This window comes from Haliotis cracherodii, unplaced genomic scaffold (assembly GCF_022045235.1).
Source record: "Haliotis cracherodii isolate W230 unplaced genomic scaffold, xgHalCrac1.p SCAF_6, whole genome shotgun sequence".
NCBI classification, from domain to species: domain Eukaryota; kingdom Metazoa; phylum Mollusca; class Gastropoda; order Lepetellida; family Haliotidae; genus Haliotis; species Haliotis cracherodii.
This window is the reverse complement of record NW_027266319.1, coordinates 9,203,275-9,226,270: the sequence shown is the minus strand read 5'-3', so window position 1 is coordinate 9,226,270 and position 22,996 is coordinate 9,203,275. Positions and strand designations below refer to the sequence as shown.

Genomic DNA, 22,996 nt, shown 5'->3' with positions numbered 1-22,996 from the left:
CGCTTTTGGTATACCAAAAAGTACTCTGCATGACAAACTCTCAAATAAAGTACCTCTTGTTTACCGCAAAGGTCCTTCACCCATCTTATCAAAAGACGAGGAAAGACATCTTTCAGATTGGGCTATACACATGTTGAGTATAGGGTACGGCCGGACAAGGGACGAACTGTTAGACACGGTCCAGAAAATAATCAAATTAGATGGTAGGGAGAATCCTTTTACTGATGACAGACCTGGTAGGGATTGGTTTAGGGCTTTCTTAAAACGAAACCCTACAATATCAGTAAGAACACCAACACAACTTTCAAAAGAACGTGCTATGGTATCACAACAAAAAATTGCTGATTGGTTTGATACCTTCACAACCTACATCGCTGACAAAACTGATTCAGACATCTTGCATGACCCATCAAGGCTGTATAATGCTGATGAGTCGGGTTTCCCCATGTGTCCAAAGAGTGGTAGGGTTCTGGCCGAACGAGGATCCCAGACAGTTTATAACTTCTCGGCCTCAGACAAGAGCCAGATAACAGTTCTTGCTTGTGCAAGTGCTTCAGGTGACTACACTCCCCCCATGATCGTCTTTCCCGGCAGCAGGTTCAAATACAACCCCCTAGATGGTTTTGAGGAGGCGGTTCTAGGGCGAACCGAGAATGGCTGGATGGACGCAGAACTATTTGTTTCTTGGCTTAAAACTTGTTTCATTCCCCATGTCGATAAACAGGCAATCAAGAAACCAATAATTCTGTTTCTGGACGGTCATTCAACGCACCTTACCCTTGAAGCGTGCACTGTTTGTGTGGAGAACAACATCGTCCTGTACTGTCTCCCATCACACGCATCACATGTTATACAGCCATTGGACCTGAGCTTGTTCAGTCCACTCAAACATGCATGGCGCCAATCTGTCCGAGATTTTCAGATTTCAAACATCGGCGAATGTGTTAGGAAATGTACCTTTGCCAGTGTATTTAAAACTGCTTGGGTAAGGGCAGCTACAACAGAAAATGCGAAGAGGGGTTTCCTCGAATCAGGGCTGTTTCCGCTCAATCCTGGTAAGGTTACCGATAATCAGAAATTAAAACCCAGCACCATCTTTGAACCATGCAAACCAGTCCTTCAGTCAACCCCTGTAACCCCATCCACAGTCAGAACATTCACATTTGCACCCCCAGCAGACACCCCATCCCAACCTTCCGCTACACTAACATCACCAGAATATGCATCCTCACCAGCCGTACAAACAACTCTGCCATCACCCCATACAGACCCTCATGCACCAGTACAATCACAAACTGCACATAGCACAACACCCCAAACAGACACTTCACACCTCGTCTTACATTCTACATCAGCCACAGCCCACACATCTTCCAGTGACGCATTTGACAAATATTTAGTTCTCCCTAAAGTACGGAGCCGTACCCAAAAGTATAAACCTACAGTGTTACCCAAATCTGCCTCAGGAGAAGACATCAGGGAACTTCTCCTTGAAAAGAAGAGAAAGGCAGAGGAAGAGAAACAGATGAAAGAAAGCAGAAAGCGAATGAGAGAGGAAATAAAGCTTAAACGAGAAGAAGAGAAAGCAGCCCGGAAAGCCCTAAGGGAAAAAGAACGGGAAGAGAAGCGTGTGCAAAAGAGAAAGCAAGAAGACGAGAAAAAGGCATACAAACTCTTAAAACAAATAGAAAAGAAAAGCAAAGCAACACTAGACAGTGACGAAGATCTCTCTGAATCCGAGATTCCCTACATGGATGACGACGAATACGACGACGACATCGATTTTTCCGATGATTCCCTCCGGGATTTTTGTCACCTTTGTTTGGGTCGGGATTTGGCGGCAAATGATGACTGGGTGGGGTGTCTTAATTGTACCAAATGGTTCCACAAGAATTGCCTGGGATACCAGACATTAACACATCAACAACTCGCCGACCTTCCCTTCACGTGTGACACTTGTAGCTGAGAGGGAAAAAACCCGTTTCCCTGCAATGTGAATGTTATTGTTGGCACAGTTTGCTTTTTTGAAAGAAGTGAAATCAGTGTTCATTTCACATTAAAATGTACAAAAAATGAACATATTTTTCATATTTTAACAGAAAAATGGAATATCCCTTTGACGCCCTTTTCCACGAGATTCATGCATACTCTGGACCACCAGGGTGGGGTATAGACACCAATGCTGTCAGCTATCACCATAGCACGAAACCCATCGCAATATTTTCGTCAATAACTGGGTAATATTAAACCTGAAACTATATTCATTTGATGTACTGGTTTATTTCTATGAGTATAAGTTTTTGGGAAATATATGACAACTATGAAGTACCAGGTTAATGATAGACTTTGCACCTAATTAACAACGGAAGATTATTTAGCGAATGTTGCCACTTCTCATATTATATTTTCTTTCTTCATAGGTACCATGTGTATCATGTGAAGCCGTTACCATTTATGGCACTGAAGATGAATCAGGAACCAGAAAACATATATGACGTAAACGCTCTCAAAATTAGTATTCCCGATGAAGCTGACATACATTTTCGTAGTTTAGATCTGGAAGTCCGGCCCCCACCCAATAGACAGGTTTTACGGGACATAGCTGGCCGCGTCGTCGGCAGAGTTCCCTTACAGTTGTCAGGAGTACTCACTCCTCTGATGATGGAAGATTGCGTTTTAAATGTGACACCGTTCTTTACTGGTAGAATTACTCACAGCGGGCCTGTTAGGGGTGGGGGCCCAAAACTAGACTGTTTTTATTTATTGCGTATCAAGCCACAACGTCGTACTTTATTCAAAATAATAGAAAGACTGAATGAAACAGGATTCGATGGTGACAGCGTTTGGGTTTAGTGACTGAGAAGAAACCTAATGTCAGTATAAAAACAACACATGTATCTGTGTACAGTGATGCCAAAATGAGAAGATAAGCCAATGAAGTTGTATTTATGTTGCTATTATTTTGATGTTCTCATTGACACAGTAAAAAAAAAACACAATTGTAATTATGTTATATTCGGTTAAGACATTTTTAAAAAATTCTTAAAGTGTCCGGGTACTGCCGCAAGGGTGTCCGACTTCAACCGCAGGCGTCCGATTACTACCGAAGTAGTCGTCGAGTAAATATCATAAGAATTTGCTGAAACAAGCGCACGAACACAACCACTACCGAGTATAATCACCACAGCAGTTACCTTCCTTCACATATACGATGAAAGAAAGTCAATAGGTACTTTGGTTCAACTTGCATGCCGTTAGGAACGTTAAGTGTCCGAGTACTGCCCCACCCGCTCTACTTATTTTATGTATCGTAATTGCAAAAATGGGTGCCAGGATAAATATTGTTCAGATTAGTGGAATTTGAAAATGTTTTCGATATTATTCAATTTTTTCAAAGGACTGAAATTGCATATATTATTGCAGCACAAAATGTCCCCATACGATGAAATAATTTATTTTGCTAACTTGTCAAGCAATTGATGCTATTATTGTACTGTTTCAGCAATGATCCCTGTCCCAATCATTGCTGAAACACAGTACAATAATAGCATCAATTGCTTGACAAGTTAGCTATGATCCCCTTGTCCCAAAGATCCGGAGTAGAAGAGGTCTTCAGCAACCCATGCTTGCCGTAAAAGGCGACTATGCTTGTTGTAAAAGGTGACTAACGGGATCGGGTGGTCAGGCTCGCTGACTTGGTTGATGCATCTCATCGATCCCAATTGCGTGGATCGATGACTGGATTGTCTGGTCCAGACTCGATTATTTACAGACCGCCGTCATATAGCTGTAATATTGCTGAGTGCCGCGTCAAACAACAAACCAACCAACATGCAGGGAATAAATTACTTTAACCTTTACCAAAAGGAATTTTTACCAAAAGTCACCAAAAAGTTGGAATGTGCACTTTACTGAAGTGACTTGTTCATATTTGAATGCTTAATGACAAAATAACACGTTTGAATATCCTTTTAAGTATTTTGAGACCAACGGAAAATCTTTAACATTTCGAACCTTTGGATGTGTGATAGGAAACCCCACATGACCCTGTTCCTAAGTTCAACCAAGGACATCGCGGCCCGTGCGTGCACGTGCAAAATGGGCAGGCAAGTTGGAAGTGAGAAGACACTGGCATCAAGACAGGTTGGCCTTCATTCTTTATGTTTGCAGGTTTAGACAGATGTTGATATTACAATTTGAAGATATTACAAGTGTTTAGTGACAGAATATTAATCGATAATCAGAATGATAAGAAACTTTCCAACAAAGCTGAAGGTGATCATTGCAGATGGTGTATAAATACAATGAACTACGACCACGTCAGTGATAACCAGAGATCGGCGTATAATACGTCAATCAAAAGTATAGTACACCTAACGTACGTCGCAGTACCAGTACACCGATCGATAGATATCATCATGACAATTGTGACATTTTAAATAGCACTAATTTCCGAGATAAATAATTGGTTTTGCTGCACCCAAAGACGGATATATAGAAAATACGTCCGGGCTGCACCCCATTCGTAGTTGGTTTGAAATATTTAAGCGTTTTCTAAAAAGAGTGTTCAAAGTGAAAATGTTATTCATGAACAAGAGTCATAAACACAGGGTCATAAAAACAGCAGCACTAATCTATCGGAAATGTTGACCAGGCGCAAAACTAAAAGAGCCCATTCGTTGTGGTTGTACTCCGATTATACAATGAGATAAACACGTACATATTTCAACACAATCTGAGGTTATCACCGACCTGCTGAAAAGCATGTACCAATTGTCAGGGAGGGAGCTCATCACTGATGTGTAGACTGTGCCAGGGTCAAGTTATCGAACGTCTGATAGTCCTAGGTAGAACAAAGTTGATTTGTCACAAATTGTGTTGAAAAGAATCGGACAATCGCCAGCACCATAATCATTGGTTGTAAGATTGCCTACACATCTATCACTACCATATCCATAATCCTTTGATGGTGAAGCTATCTGACACCTTCCAAGTGGACAATCATCATTTCATAAAGATGAATATTAATATTACATGTCATGCTATCTTTGGAAACAAAAGTTATATCTTGGTCTGAAAATGTGACATCTTTCGTACACATTTGTTGCAAAGAACAGCTAGGAATAAAGTAAGGATAAGAATTTATGGATGAACAACTTCTTTATTACAGTTAAGAGCGACGTTTCGGTGTAGGTTCTAACACTGTTATCAAGCAAGTGATAACGGTGTTAGAACCTACACCGAAACGTCGCTCTTAATTGTAATAAAGAAGTTGTTCATCCATAAATTCTTATCCTTACTTAGTACTCCAACTTCTAAATGCCTATCAAAGAAACAGCTAGGAATGTTTGATATTTAGGGAGAATTAGAGAAAATAAATTCACCTATGTCTATGCCCCTGTGGTATGAATTCCTTTGACTTTGGTGTTAATTCTGGACTAGAATTAGTCTTCAGTCAAGGTTAGGTTTGGTTTGTTGTTTTACGCTGCACTCAGCAATATTCCAGCTCTATAATGGTGGTCTGTAAATAATCGAGTCTGGACCAGACAATCCAGTGATTTACTTCATGAACATGGATCCACACAATTGGGATCAATGACATGCATCAACCAAGTCAGCAAGCCTGACCACCCGATCCCGTTAGTCGCCTTTTACGACAAACATAGTCGCCTTTTATGGCAAGCATGGGTTGCTGAAGACCTATTCTAACCCAGATCTTCATGGGTCCTTCAGTCAAGGAGGGACTGTCATTGGCGACATATATGATGTATGCAAAAGGTGTGCATATTGTATGTTGAATGTTAGATATGTCAGTTGATAAGCATATCAGTAAACTACAACATGAAGTATGTGAAGGTATGGTGTAATGACTATCCCACAGACTGAAAAACAAGGGGGTATTACTGGTCCTGGAGTTGCCTCCCTTAAAGCGGTAAGGAACCTTTTATCGTAGGTTCGAATCCTGGATTTGCCCAAATAACGTTTCTTGGTAGCAATATTCCAGCAATATCAAGGCGGGGGACACCAGAAATGGGCTTCACACATTGTACCCATGTCGGGAATCGAACCCGGGTCTTCGGCGTGACGAGCGAACGCTTAAACCACTAGGCTACCCGACCGCCCCAACTCAGGTGATAGTACACCTGTTTGTTCTAGTGACCATGGGCTGAAGTGCAAGAGCAAGGTGCCTGCGAACTATAGACGTGACAGTTTTGCTTAAGGTTCTGAAGGATGTACTTGTGACCAGATATTTTCAGGGATTTTTGTGTCAGTCCACAATTGTTTGAAAGAAACCTGCATTTTGTCAGAACTGACAATCAGTTGTCATAGTCATATAGAATCAATATATAGGTTCAAAACTTAAGCCTAAGGAGACTGAAAGAAGCCACACTTCTTTGATGATTTCTTTAGCCCAAGAAACTCCCAAACAGTTATCTGTGAACAAGATAAGCATGTTATCATTGTAGGCGTTGTTATTTGTTTGAAGTGCTGAAGTAAGCAAATATTCTCATCTATGTAATATCTACGACACTATGTTCTCTGTACACAGATGTGTGCATTACTCTGAATCATCGAAGATGTAAGAGCATATTTGTATTCGGACACATATATTTAAGGTTCTGTTATATAATTCTGTTTGTATTACTGCAAATGTGTGTATTTGCCTGGAGAGATCAATCTTACTATCTCACATAGAAAGAATGAAGTCATTAGACATCTAGAACAGAGCTGTACCTCAAAAGGCCCTGGCTCCCCAACACAACACATGACACTAAGAAAGCATGGCAGTATCGGCATCATCAGTGTGTGATTCGCTTCCAACTTGAAATGGAACCCAAAGGTTCCAAGACAAAACAACAGAAATGCTGAAATTCCTTCTCAATCTATCTCTGAGGCATTGTCCACATTTCTGGACTTGTTTTGTTGAGATGAACCGAGATATGACTGCCCTTGAAGTTATCCCCCTTTTGTCTGAATGATCCATGGATGATCGGACAGATAATCTCATCAACAGAAGCAGACAGGATGGGCAACTGATGAGATAGCAGGGGTCACACACTTTCCTTCGGGAGGGAGGGGAGAGGAAGAGGAAGGGAGGAAGAGGTGTGTTTGGGTGGAGGGGGCTAAGTGGTCACCTTGGGGAATGGTGCTGCTTTATCACTGCTATGCAGTGTTTACAATGGCACCATGATAAAAGGGGTCACACACTTACCTTTGGGGAGTGGGAGGCAAAACAGGTGCATTTTGGTTGAGGTAGATAGTGTCACCTCAGGGAATGATGAGTTATCATTGTAATGTTAGGTGTACAATGGTGCAATTATAAAAGGGGTCACATTTACCTAAGGGAGGGTGGCAGGCAAAACAGGTGCACTTTGGTGAAGGTAGATAGTGTCACCTCAGGGAATGATGATTTATCATCGTAATGTTAGGTGTACAATGGTGCAATTATAAAAGGGGTCACATTTACCTAAGGGAGGGTGGGAGGCGAAACAGGTGCATTTGGGTCTAGGTGGATAAGTGGTCATCTTGGGGAATGATTTATCATTGTTATTGGGTGTACAATGATTAATGTGTTGTATGCTTTCCTTTGGGAGGGACAGTTGTGGGGAGGGGGGAGTGGCCACCTTGGTGATGGTGCAAGTCCAGGGAACTGAAGGAGTACAGTGGTAAACTGTCACACGTTGACCACTGACTGGTTTTGTCAGTATAGTGTTGGGCGGGGGGGGAACGCGGTGAGGACCACAACAAGAACCTCTGGGCCAAGGCATCATGCGCATGCTGGGTAGAGGGTCATTGTACAGTTACACTCAGAGATCTTGAAAAGAATTAATATGTAATGGAGAAATCACTCGAATCTGTTGTTCCCAGCAGTAGAATGAATTTACCTCTTTTCCGACTTAAACCTTGTTCTGGCTGATGTATGATTTCTCCATAGTTTTGCATGATGACCTATAGTTGCATCAGTGAAAATGCATGTTCAGAATGGCCAGTCAATTCCTGGCTCAGAATCATGTGCAACAACAATAGCGTGATGTCATTGTAGCGGCCATAAAATTTCCGAGTCCCGTGATGGGATTCGAACCACAGACCTTCTGATCCGAGGTCGGACGCCTTGTCCACATGACGAAAGAGGTTAACCCTGTCAGCAAGCTGACAAGGCAAGGATGTCATCTGTGGGATGACTCCACGCCCTGCTACATCATCATAATGGTTGAATTATGGAGATTGATATTTTACTTGTCTAAGTTACAGTTGTTTTTTGGGAAGATGAAGACAATTCAGACATTGCTGCATTGATAGCAAACAAGGGCAGGATAACTGTTGTTTGAGGTTGAGGTAACGGTAAGCGGAAATGATTTCGTGGAACACTGCAGATAGACACTAAGAAGCCTCCCACCCCATCTGGACACACCCACAATTTGATGCTCCTGTGCAAAACCCCAACCCTGTAGTACAAAGGGCACACATACCAGTATTCATGTATGTACAGTGCTCACGTACAGTAGGTCTCCAACATAGTACAGTTGCTTTTCCCGTCCAACCTTCCTTCCTGCTAAATTACCCTATGGTGAAATTAAGTTTTATCAGAACCACAGCCTTACTTATATTAAACCTAATAGATGGGAAGCTGAAAACAGAAGTACAAGAAGTTGTGTTATAAAACGTAAATCTGTTTCATCATATTTTCGCGACTACTTTGTTACGGGGTTCCTGATCTGCTGGGTACTCATCACTTGTTCCACTGATATTCTTGGGCTTGGGTGTCCCAGTCGGCTAAGACACTGCAACTTACTGTGCAGTGTTGCATCCCTTGGGTACACCAGCAACCTATGATTGTGTGATCGGCCCAATTATGTTTCTAGGTTTGTCAGCACCATACCCATGCTCATAAGTTTCACCAAGTGGTAAATGTCTGAGACCTGCTTCACTTTGGGTTTTCCTTCCACATTAAGCTGACATGCTGTAATGTAACTAGGTTACTGTTCAAAGTGGTGTTAATTCCAACTCACTCACTCCACTTATTTTCACACCTGTTCATTGTTCCCACCTTTTTTCTGAGCCCAGTGGTAGGTGTGTTTTCATTTCATGGAAATAATCTAGGTTTGATTCCCACCATGGGCACCAATTCCAGGCTTTTTGTTATTGGTGTGTGCATCACCAATATAACAGCAGAACAACATTCAACAGCACAACCCTCAGATATTGTCAGTTTCAACTGATTTCATAGAAATGTTTGAAAAAAGGTTCTCCTTGAGTCTCAGAGTCATGATTTGCTAAAGATGCAAGCATTGCATATGGCAATCATTCCACACTCAAGGCTGGAGATGTTACTACTGAAAGCTTTAAAATAAAATGTAATGTTCATCAAACAAAGTCTGTTCTAGAGTTATTGATTGCTCTGCAGCTGTTGAGGCAAAGAAGCAATGGCCTGCTGCTAATGTTTCATGAATGCATCTTGTCAACTTGCAAATTCTGCTATTATCAATCATGTTTGGAAATGTTAAATTCCAAAAACATAATCACAGATAATGACCCAAGTTTGACACCTTGATAAATTTCATGTTGTGTTTTGAGTCCTTGATAATCTGTTGAAAGTACAAACAGGCCAGATGGATATTACTCTTCTTTATTTGTAAGATAAATGGCCTTCAGATATTTGAAGCAGATGCTATTTTTGTTGTGAGATACAGATCCTTGTTTGTCATGGCTGTAGGCCTGCTGGTCTCCATCTGGTCAGGCAAGTCTGGCAGAAACAAAAACATTGATACATTTGTGGTTAGCCACAGGCACTTAGATTTAAAATATTTGACTTGTGTGTACATTCCACAGATGCAACACATCAAGGTCCAAATGGGCAGAAAACGGAGCTCTCATCATTATGAGATTTCGATCTTGGATGGACAGTTTGGATTTGACATTTCAGAGCGATATACAAGATTATGTAAATTTCAACTTCCTGTTTCAATAGTGAACCAGGAAGTTGACCTGTTTTCCCACTTGCTGAATAATCATGATAATGATAACGTTGTCAAGTTCTAGTACACAATAAAATTCCACTTGCCCAAAGGATTCCTGTTATGAAGTGAGGCAGGTTGGTTTTGGTGAGAAATTAAGCCTTGAAATATTTTGTGTTTTACTTTTTTACAATATTTATTGGCTCACTCACTTCGCAACACTCTTTGGCAACCCATGCTTGCCGTAAGAGGAGACTAATGGGATCGGGTGGTCAGGCTAGCTGACTTGGTTGATGCATGTCATTGTATACCAATTGCATGGATCGATGATCTTGATGACTGAATTGTCTGATCCATATATATATATGGATATATATATTTATATATGCAATATTGCAATTAAACAACAAACAAACAAATTATATTGTTGAGTGCGGAGTTAAACAACAAACATGCACGAGCACAATTTTGGTTGCAGGTGCAGGTCGCACTGTTTGTTCAATCGTACTGTTTGCTCATTATTCCACATCTATTTGGTATTTTTAATACAGGCAGTGGGTCCCTTTATTTTCATATCAGTCTGAAACTTCAGGACATCTGTGTAGTGACTAGAGCAACTTGTAACTCGTCATGGCAACTGTGGGTGACTAGCAACCCTTGGTATCTGAAATGTCAGACAAGGCTGACAATTAGTGGAGAAGAGCCCGCTTCTGTCAACAAACATTCATTTGACTAATTGATCTGTGGATTATTAGCACAAACCAAGCCAAACAGTCTTATTTGGAACCTCCTTTTGGTCAAATGGACACCCATCAATGTTGATCGATTGTGATAGTCAATGCTAGAGCTATTCTGTTTTGTAGAATTGCTGCTTGTCATATTTAGAAATCAAACCCAGCTAGTGATTTGGAGTGATGATAGAATGTAGATGGCCTTCATGGCTGCATCAATGTTGTAAAAAGGTTTGTTCGAAATCACCCCCATCCTTAAAGGACCAGTAATTGAACTCTATGACATGAATTTTCAACTTTGAAAGATTAACAGGTGTCAAATCAAAGTTTGAAACCTTTAATTTGAAAAACACAGTAGAATGTCAATTCTACCATAACACAACTCACTGGTTATTGCGGGAATGGATAGTGATGTGTCCTTGGTTGATGTGTTCAGCAGGAAAGGGTAAATTCAGGAATCATGTAGACACAATAAAATCATGTAGACAGATATACTGTAAGTATTATTCAAACTGAAACCCCTAACAGAAAATGAAGTGACCTTTGTAATGTAGCACCACTATCGTGATAACATCTACAGATGGGCATTGAAGCGTTATGATGCAGCAAATATGATGTCCTTGTGTGTGACAGAGTACGCCCCAGAAGTCGAGCCGTTTGATGTTACTGGCAGTTTACAATACACTCTCTAAGTATTTGTTCATTAATATTTCTGCTTGAAATATATTGCCACACTTGCCGTAAATAATGGAGGAATTACAAAACTGTGATTATTTAGCAATGCTAAAGAAGTAAGTTCAGTATATGCTTCTGAATAAATGTTTTCTTGTATAGTCATCAGCAAGATCATTGTCTATATAAACATACATTCTGTACTGCTGGCGCGACAATCAGAATGCAGGATTCTAAAATGTCATGGTGAAATCTTTGACAAAAGAATAACTCTAAGGAAATCTTTGAAACAAAATGAGAATTACTGGCCCCCCTACACTTACGACCCCCTTATAAGGAAACCAATAGAAACCATGTGGGTTGTTCACTCATGCAACAGCCTGCCCAAAGACCTACTCCAATGTATTAACGAAATTCTGGTCAAAGTGGCGCTAAACACATGATGCTTACTCACACACTCACTCATTGAAAATCTATTTCTTGTATACCCCAGAAAAGTATCTAAACCAGCAGCTGTAGTCACAATTGATCATGTTATCATTTTGTTTTCACTGAAGCTTTCAGTTTTATATTGATAATTCATTCATCTTATATGAAGGATAAGGCAATTGAAATTCTTGTCATTTCGTATTACGAGACAGAGGGAGCCTGTCTAACAGCTATAGTCATTGTGTGTTGCTGTTTGTCTGGGAAGGACCCACAAACAGGACTGCGAAAGAAGTAAATCAATTATCATCATGGTGTGAGTGATTGATTCCGCAAGTCTCTCTGACAAACCTGGTTAGATTTTTGTAAACGTGCAGTGACCTGATAAGAAAACAGAGCTGGAAACTTGAGTTTTCACCAGCTGCTTCTAGATGTACTTCTTACATGGCCACCAGATGGAGCTGAACAGGAAGTGTGGTGCATGATGGTAGCTTGAGGGCATCCATCTTTAAAAATGTTGTTTCAGCATGCAAAAGGGATGTTTAGTTGAGATCAGATATTCTTTGTCTTCCCTAAGGGGGATACTCGATCTAAATGTGGTGAAGCTTCTGTCCCAGATACAACTCGACTAGTATTGAATGTAATTTGGTGAATGTGAAAAACATTTCTGGTACTCATTTCAACCATTATTGCCTTCACCAAAATCTTTTTAATGATAACTAGAGCCTATTTTTTTCAGCTTGCTGTAATGAACACATAAATATTTTCCCTAATTACTGTACTGTCAAAGTTCTTGCATTTGTAGTAAGGTGTAAAAATAAAAAAAATAGTTTCTCATTTTCCATGCTAACTTATTTTTTCTGCCAATCAGTGTTTTAGGTTACGTTTCTGTTGAGGATCTATATTTATTTCGAACAGGTGGTAAACATATCTTCGTAGTCTGACAGAACTAAAAAAGATCACTTCCACATTTGTAACATGAAGAGTTTTCATTGATGTTAGAATTATTTTTTTTTTCATGTGTATCTTCAACTTGATTAAAAAAGATTCAGGAATAAATTGCTGTGCATTTCGTCTTCAGTTTTGAAACCTAACCAATTTATTGACCTTTCCTTCTCCCAATTACAAGGGAAAAATGAGTTTACCCCTTTATTGTAAAGGACATTAACAAAATCACATGTCCTGCTCTATTGGTAGCACCAACCATTCACACAATTTTCATGAATCAAGTTTGTTTGTTTGTTTGTTGTTTAACACTGCACTCAACAATATTCCAGTTATATGACGGTGATCTGTAAATAATCGAGTCTGAACCAGAAAATCCAGTGATTGTCATAATAAAGTAAATGCCGGTGAATAAAGTGAGAAAACTTCATGTGAAGGTCCTTATCTAAGCAGGGGATACAGGGTTTGCCCAAGCCTCTTAAAATTGGGGGTCATAATGACTACTTAGCTGCACTACAGGAAATCATAGGTCTTTTGTATGGGGACCCGTGAAGATTCCGGGGTAGAATAGGTCTTCAGCAACCCATGCTTGCCGTAAAAGGTGACTATGCTTGTCATAAAAGGCGACAAACAGGATCGGGTGGTCAGGCTCGCTGACTTGGTTGATGCATGTCATCGATCCCAAATGCATGGATTGATGCTCATAATATCAATCACTGGATTGTCTGGTCCAGACTCGATTATTTACAGACCGCCGTCATATAACAAAATATTGATGGAAACATAAAATCATAATTTTGCATTTTTAGCTTGAAAGAGTAATGTCATGTTAAACTATTGCTTGATTTTAGCTTTGCACTTATTTATTCAACACGATTTTATTCAACATTGACATGTCAGTCTGACCCATATGACTGCGTCTGTAATGAACAAAAAATGATTTCATCTCAAATTTCTTACGAAATAATTACTTTCTAAATGTTATCGTACCAATGTGCAGGAATATGTCAAGCTGACTCGTTAGGGCACATCTTCAAATAAACAAAGGAATCAATTCCTGTCATTTGAGACAGGATTGAATGTTGATTTATTGATCTTACAGGATTTTTGTGCCTTTTTATAGGAATAGAAGACTGCTTTTGAAGGGACATAATTCAACTTTTCATAATTACAAGTTCCCTCATTTGTCATTCATTAATTGTCACCACCTTACACCCATCAGTGTACGTTTTCAGTTAATGAAAATATATGGAGCCAAATCATCAAATTTCTTTATTATTTCTACTCATATGTCAAAAGTTTTTCAAGCAACCATAAGTTAACAATTATGAATAATTAATTGTAAAATTTTCTTCGTGTTCTGAGTTTGGTGGGAATGACTTTGTCAAAGGTTTATCTGAAGATGTGTCAGGCTGTCTGTGCTGCCATTCTTGGATTGGCATTAGGACCTTGTCATCTTTAGGCGCCACACATTTCACTGTACAGAGGGTTGTGTGTGTCCCAAAGGAACCTATGATTGTGGATTCTGTGAAACTAAAACAGTGCATGGACAGTTCCACTGTCTCTCTTAAGAACATTGATTCAATTACAAATGTAAAACACAACAACTATGCTGAACATCTGTTGACCTTCTATACTCAGTTGTCTAAGGCGCCGCGATTCGCTGTGCAGAGTTGCGTCCCTTGGGCACGCCAGAAACCTATGATTGTGGGTTCGAAACCCGGTTCGCCCTGATTATGTTTCTAGGTTTGTCAGCACCATACCTGTGCTCGTGGGTTTCACCGAAGTGGTAAACGTCTGAGACCTGCATCACTTCAGGCTTTCCTCCCACATTAAGCTGACACGACGTGATGTAACTGGAATACTGTTTAAAGTGGCGTTAAACCCAACTCACTCACTCACTCACTCATATACTCTTTATATGTAATATGGATACTAATGACAAAAAGATTGCTGCAGATAATTCAGAATTAGTGTGGATTATTTAGGGTATTTCCCAAGATGATTTAAGGTCAGCGCAGAATGCTCTCCTAAAGCAGATTAAATATTAATGCATTTCACCAAATTTAGAACACTGTCCGTTTTTTAGCCTGATTATTGACATAGGTCAAGGTCATATTCTTTTATCATATTTTGTTTTAAAGACACCTTTATGTCACTGGTGTGAAAACTGATATTTGCATTTAACAAGCCTGACCAAATTATCAAAGGTTGGTGACGTGTCCAGCAAAGTCGGCATCAATTTTCGGTTTCCTCTTGGAATTGAGATGACACACTGTGATATGACTGAAAAAATTATCTTAGCGGTGTTAAATGCAACTCACTCATCCACTGTAAGAAGTATAGGTGACTTCATGACATGTCAATACAAGTAGTTAAAGTTGACAATAATATAAAATATGTAGTTACATTTTGGCTGGAAGAAGCTAACAGGATAGAACATATCCTTTAGGATCATGTAGGGATGAATATGCAAATATATAAACCACTTTCAGTTAAGTCTGCAATTCGCTGTGCAGAGTTGCGTCCCTTGGACATGCCAGAAACCTATGATTGTGGGTTTGAATCCCGATTCGCCCTGATTATGTTTCTAGGTTTGTCATCACCATACCCGTGCTCGTGGGTTTGACTGAAGTTGTAAACATCGGAGACCTGCATCACTTCGGGCTTTCCTCCTACATTAAGCTGACACGACGTGATATAACTGGAATACTGTTAAAAGCAGCTTCAAACCCAGCTCGCTCACTCACTCACTCACTCACTCACTCACTGGAATGGTATTTAGAAGTGATACACATTAGGATGTCAACTTCTGTATGATGAGGAACACTATGTTTCAGAGTGTATACTTACTCATTCTTCTGATGATGTAAGCATATCCTCCGAAACATTGTGTTCCTCATAATAAAGAAGATGACATCCATAGATTTTCTTCTTTGCTACTTTCAGTGTTTACAAACATAGCATTGTCCTTGTCTATCGGCTATCCAGTCCAAATACAACATTTGGGATCAAGACAAATTTCTTGGATAATTGTTGATTCTGAAAATCAGTGTTTAACAAGTGTAGGCAACATTTGAGATATATATTGTGAAGACATTTAGTGAGGATGGTTGGAAGATATCAGTTTCTATTCAAGTGCTTGTCAACAAATGCTGCTTGTGGTCTTTCTGTTTTTATGAAGGTTGGATTTGGCCAATATATGTCTGAAATGTATGAACCTTATTATGGATCTTGAATTCTTGGTCTTTGAATGACTTTCATTTAACCTAAAGGTTATGCTGTTTGTAGATTTGCTTATTCAAGACCTTGTTGTGGAATATTATTGTATTTTTTCAGTCTGTGGCATTCATACATCACCTTACTCGTTAACAACTGATAACCAACGTGTTCTACTGGCTCTAGGCATTGTGAGTCACTCAAGCAGTGGCACCTGGTTCTCCCCAATAATGTTTCTAGGTTTGTCAGCACCATACCCAGGCTTGTGGGTTTCACAAAAGTGGTAAACGTCTGACACCTGCATCAGTTCAGGCTTTCCTCCCACATTAAGCTGACACGCCATGATGTAACTGGAATACTGTTCAAAGAGGCGTTAAATCCAACTCACTCACTCACTCACTCACTCACTCACTCACTCACTCACTCACTCACTCAGATGGCAGATGTCCGGGTTGAGAAGTACTGAGGCAATGGCTCATGGTTAAGGCTGGTTCCTGAAGGGCTCACTTAAAATAATTACTTGTAAGCAAAACTAGCATATGACAATGTTTATTACATTAAACCAGTAGTAAGTGCACAGGTTGAACAAGTGAGCCTGCCAGACACATGGAACCTGATGACCATGTGGACATGCTCCATGTATCTTGTGATTCGCATTATAATAAAAAAAGAAAAACGCAAACTTTTTAAGTGACAGCTACTTGTTATCTGGCTCATGCTAACATGTCATTTACTGAAGATGGAGGGGACATGGGTGGCCCAGTCATCTAAGGCGCCGCGATTCACTGTGCAGAGTTGCGTCCCTTGGGCACGCCAGAAACCTATGATTGTGGGTTTGAATCCCGGTTCGCCCCAATTATGTTTGTAGGTTTGTCAGCACCATACCTGTTCCCATGTGTTTCACCGAACTGGTAAACGTCTGAGGCCTACTTCACTTTGAGCTTTCCTCACTCACTACTGAAGATGGATCAAATGTGTTCTTATTGGCTCACTTGCCCATTCCCATGGCACACATAAACATCTTTCACACATGACAATACAGGTTAGAATTGGTCTTCAGCAACCAATGCTCATGATGTCAATCACTGGATTGTCTGGTCCAGACTCGATTATACATACGGATGTCATACAGCTGTTAAACAACAAACAAACAAACATCTTTATGAAAACTGTGTCATACTTTAAGGTTTGAACATTATCAATAACTTGAGACACCAATTTATCCAAGATTACAAGTGGGAGTTTAAGATTGGTCATTCTACCCTAGTAAATGTCAATGTCATACTACTGAATGAGTAATGCTGTTGAACAGCTCTTGTCAGAAGTAGTCGGAAATGGAACGAAATTAATTTTGGCATTTAGTCGTTAGTGTTAAAGGTTTTTGTTCCCCGTTGTGGAAATAACTAATTAAACAGAGTTATTACTACCTGTGGTTTGAAAAGTATAGACAGCAACAAGGACAGAAGGACACTTTCCAGAAGAGAAAATAAGGTCAAATTTAGAGTGAAATAGTGCTCAAGTCCAAGAGAACAATACTGAAACTAGCTGTGATGCTCACTTCATTCAAGAGTACATTAGATCCATGAAGATCCGGGGTGCAATAAGTCTTCAGCATCCCATGCTTGCAGTAAAAGGCGACTATGGTTGTCGTAAGAGGCGACTAACAAGATCACATGGTCATGCTCGCTGACTTGGTTGATACATGTCATTGTATCTCAATTGTGTGGGTCGATGGTCATGATGTCAATCATTGGATTGTCTGGTCCAGATTCAATTATTTACAGACCACCATCATACAGCTGGCAATTTGCAGCATTACACAATTGTTTTCAAAAAAACAAATGCAAGCAGTTGGTTACATGGCTTCCAGTATCAAATCCTGTTTAAATTCCTCAACATGAATTATTCTTGGGTGATGACATTTGTCAATGTGCTTAACTTATAGGTGTTTATGTGGAAGTGACCAGTGTGGAATGTTACAAAGCAAACTCCATCGCAGTGCATGGTACCTTTATTAAACTCTCATATCATAACATAGGGAATGAAATAACACTGTAAAGATCTCTATTGCACTATCGTTCATGTAAAACAGGCCTTTTTGATTGGCTCGTGTCATGTATAAATGCTCATGTCATTGGCTTCTGTCAACATGGGCAAAGATTGCTACTCACATGTTTGAAAATCAACATCATAGAGGTGATATCAAGCGTTGAGGACGCCATTGTTTTTACAAACAGAAAGTATGGAAAAAGACTTCTTAAATCTTATGATGGGAAGTTGAAGACCGACTCCCATTCATGAATTTTGAAATCAGCAAGCCAAATGTCATGTGAAACCATCCCGGACCAACCATATTTTCCAAGAGAAGTGGTTGATTTATTTCTTGGATGCTTTTTGGCTGAAATGGGAAGTTAATGACTTCTGAATGTGAGCCCTTCCTTTTATCTTCTTTAATGCACATTGAAGAGTGTTTAAATTATGATGGAAATAAGAAAGCAACATTTCACTTTTGGCTGTTTCAATAAACTGATGAGATGAGTTGCCCTGGACTGGAAGTCATGGCGAGCTTGTAATGAGAGTCATAAGGCTCTGTAGTTTCTCCCATACAGTTGCAGTGTGTCAAGGAATTCTATTGTGAAAGGTACTTCTATCTTGTGAAGGAGTATATCTGTCATGACTGAAAATAACTCTGTAACCTGTTGCCTGGCTCTCGATAAATCAAACAGAAAAAAATGTTAGGACAGTAATTTCTGAAGGAAAATAGAAACAGGAAACAGTGGAGAATTAAGTTCAGAGTTTTGAACTTTTGAATTTGAAATATGTGAAAGTCAGTGTTGTGAATATTGAACTCAGAAGTTGATTTTATTTGTTTGTTGTTTAAAGCTGCATTCAGCAATATTCCAGCTATATGACGGCAGTCTGTAAATAATCGAGTCTGGACCAGACAATTCAGTAATTGACATCATGAGCATTGATCCATGCAATTGGGATACAATGACATGCATCAACCTAGTGTGCGAATCTGACCTCCCGATGCCATTAGTCGCCTCTTACTACAAGCATAGTTGCTTTTTATGGCAAGCATGGGTTGCTGAAGACCTATTCTAACCCGGATCTTCAAGGGTCGAACTTGTAATTTGAAAACAAGATGTTTTTTGTAGCTGATGAATGTTAAAGAAAAACTAAAGTTTGAACGACGTTCTGAAACGCCTTATACATAACCGACACATGGCAGCTTAATTGAAAAAGCCATTTATGGTCATTTGTAGTTAATAATGCATCTCACAATATATGTTTATTTTTTTGTAATATTTTAAATTTTGACCTTGTTTGGACCATGCTCATAGTTTCTCTCAAAATGCATATTTGGCTCAGAGGTAGCGGAACTTTTTACAATGTATGTTTCTCCACATGTTGTCGTTGTACTTGGTCCAAATCATTACAGTTTTAGCAGAATATGCTTGATTATCAACAGTGTGGTTTCTGTTGTTTTTTTTATCATTTTAAGCTGTTGACTACATATCCAGGTGAGCTACAGTGCAGTGGACCTATTTTTTAATATTTTAATTGCCCCCTACTTATTTCCAAAGTTTGCCAATAACATGCTGATCTTAAGGTGACAATTTAACAATTATCAATGACTTGTTAAGCGAGTTTTACAATAAAGGATAATTGATGATACTTTTAAGTGTGGAGTGAGAGGTGAAAAAACTGAATGATCCTCTTATTGAAAAATTCTGAGAGATTTATCTTGATTCCAATAAATTTCCAGTCTGCTTGATCAAGTTGACAAGCCAGGCATCACGTGATCGGTCGGTTTCTGCATATGCCACAATGTAGCTTTCTTGTTGTCATATTACATTGACAATATGATTATGAGATTATAATATCAAAATCGTGACGAATCTGTATTGTTTAGATTGCGTCGTTATGTTTCGTTAGATCTCGTGATGTGTTTTGATTCCTTTTGATTCGATTTGATGCTCAGTTGAGAATCTCCATCATCCCTGCGTGGAGTCTTGGATTGACAGAGTAAGGAGATTACCTTTGAAACGATACAGGATTGTCTGGTGGTATGCATTCAGCAAGTTGAACATGGCCAATTGTCACTTTGTTTCCACACAGATGTAATTTACGGTGCAGCAGAGCAAAGACATGAGGTCCAGGATGAAACATGCAAGGTTTATGACCATCTAGAGATGCCACAGGGTATTGAGCCACCATATTAACACTGCCAGTTGTGTGGGGAAGGCAAATTTATTAGCCCAGTTTAGAAATCTTGTGATCAGACACTGGGTTTATCACCTGATGTTTGAAGTGTCGTGAATGGATTAGTTTTGAATGATGGTCATTGAGTAACAAGTTTTGAAGTCATGCTTGCCCTCTTGATATTGATTTTAGAGGAATCGTCATGGATACGATGTACCTGCAATTTTACAAAATGTACTAAATTAATGGTTGTGGTTTGGTAACATCTGTATAACATCAAAAGGAAGTATATATATACAGTTAATAATACAGTGATCCCTTGCTACAACGCTACCTTTGGGGTCCAAATAATTGATGAGTGTTATATAGAAGATCAGCGGTTTAACCAAGGAGGAGTAGTAGGGGGTGACCCAAAATACAGTACATGCACTGCCTACCTAACACGATCTACGATGCACGTTTCAGAGTTCGAAAAAATATTAGAATAGTAGTTGTTTATGATTAATAGTGTAAAAAAAGATTTACATCATGTCATTGGAAAACTTGAGTTTATTGATAATGTAAGTAAATTTTGAGAGCCATGCACTACTGCGTGCTATAACCGAGTTAGCGCTATATTGAAGGGCACAACAGCGAGGGAACACCGTATACACTGGCACAATGTAAGAATGGTGTCAGAAGTAAGGTTTTTGTCATTAAGAGTAAGGTTCAGACTGACTGAAGTAATTCAGTGTTCCTGCTGGCTTTTGAAACTGCCAGTCCCCTCTAATTTTTGTCAGTAATTTAGTTAGATCTACACATCATTCATACTAAGTTCAGTCACAATTTTCACTCTTTTTTTAATATTTGAGACTAAGTCGCTACAAATATTCATTTAAACTTTGAAGCAAAGCAAAATATTATTTCCTTGCACTGAAAATAGCCAAGGGGAAACCCTGATGGAAACAGACAAGCTGACTTCGTTGGAAAATATACTTATGTGAACATCGCCATTGTTTTGTTCAACAACAAAGATTTATCAGGTACTTCATTACCAGTCACATGAATTACCAGTCCAAGACTAGTTTTACTGGTAGAAAAAATGGTAATTACCGGTTAATGGGAACACTGAGTAATTATTATCTTTTACAAATTGGAACCGGGTATAAGAACATATGGGCTTTCCTGAAGCATATATTTCCTTAGCAAAGCTGGCATTTTGTTTCAAGGGGACATCCAGCTTGTATTTCAACATCATAATAATTTTGTTTGTTGGAATGCCTGTATGTTTATTCGAGAGAGCAACCAATCTGGGATTAATGCAAGGCATTCTTTAATATGCAGATATTAAGATTACTATTTTTGTTTTCTTGCAAACTAAGCTTAAAGTAGAAATTAGCTGTACACATTCTTCCCCCCCCCAGGACCTACTGTTGATTCAGTTGAAAAATACCCAATAATATTACTTGAAAGAATTTTGAAGCATTGATTGGAAGAAATTGTATCTGAAACTATTTTTATATCAGGAATAATATGTTCAAATATTGTGTATTTTACTATACATATTTAGAATAATAATACCATAAGCTAAGCACTTTAGTACAGATAATATAGAACAGCCGGAGATATTGTTATGTATGTAACAGTTTGACCAGTCACCGTTGAGGCTTCCTGCGGTCGATGTTATTTTGACATAATAGTCAAGCTACAATAAATAAAACTTTAAACAAGTCATTGTTTGGCATTTATGATATATCTATCAATTCTCAGTCAACTAACATTCGTTTCAAGGCGTCAGTAACAATAACCTCATTGTGATTGCTACAAATAACGGTGAGTTGGTCAATCTGCTAATCTGTTTACACTTAATTCTGGAGAAATTAATGTGTACAATACTGAATTAAATATTTAATAAAATTAATCAAGTACATGTACATTACTAACTTTAATCCAGATTTTCAATGAACACTTCATATAACCAGATAGTGTAATAACCAGATTATACTGTGCTTCAGTACAGTTGTATTGACATGGTATTTCCACTGTTTGGTACTCGTGTTAGGTGTATTATGCACACCCCTCCTCTGAACAGTTTTTTTTTTTTTAAAGTTTAAACAGTTCTCAAGAAAATATTGTATTACTATTGATAGTTGAAACTGACATCGATGCTATCAATTTTTAGACTTGCTATCGATGTATTGCCATCGAGGTACTTACAATCGTGATCCATCGATAGTTCGATCAGTTGTTACACCCTGAGTGGTTATTTAACTAACAACCCCCACTCATCGTTTATTTCTTATATGATATAATCAACATTTTGTACAACCTTTTAAGGATGTCAATAAATTGTACAAGCTTTAAAAAAATGTACCTGTTTTGAAATAAATGGTGACTCCCTGAATAGTCTGACCTTGGCATCTTCCCGAGGCAAGAGAGTTAACTGACTATAAAAGTCCAGTTTCCACCCTTGCCGAACTCAGCTGGTATTATGGAGTTACATTTTGGCTGGAATAACGAGTCTATGCATATAGTCCAATCAAAATTGTGCAACGAAATCGAAATCTGGTTCGTAAACTGTCATTCAGATTTTGGTACATTGCAAGATTTGCACAGTATGTGCACTGCCAACTCGTTGTCAACAGATATTTTCCAAATCTTTTCAAGGTTTTAATCAAGGTGCTCATGTGATTTGATGCATTTCGTGATGTAAGACCTGTTTTATCACAATATAGATCTTGATTATTGAGCAGATCGTCCTGACTTGGTGCTGCCATTTTGTTTGAAGCAAATGTAAGTGATACGAGGGGTGGAATCTGATTGGTCCATAGGAGAGGTTTAGAAGGGACATAACGGTAA

The 22,996-nt window shown here is 39.1% G+C and overlaps 1 protein-coding gene across 1 annotated transcript; it reads left to right on the top strand.

Annotated features, from left to right (window-relative positions):
• Positions 1 to 319: 319 nt before the first annotated feature.
• LOC139445508 (uncharacterized) lies at positions 320 to 1,966 on the top strand. Its single transcript, XM_071226651.1, has one exon. The coding sequence runs from the start codon at positions 320 to 322 to the stop codon at positions 1,964 to 1,966; it is 1,647 nt and encodes a 548-aa protein (XP_071082752.1).
• Positions 1,967 to 22,996: the final 21,030 nt, after the last annotated feature.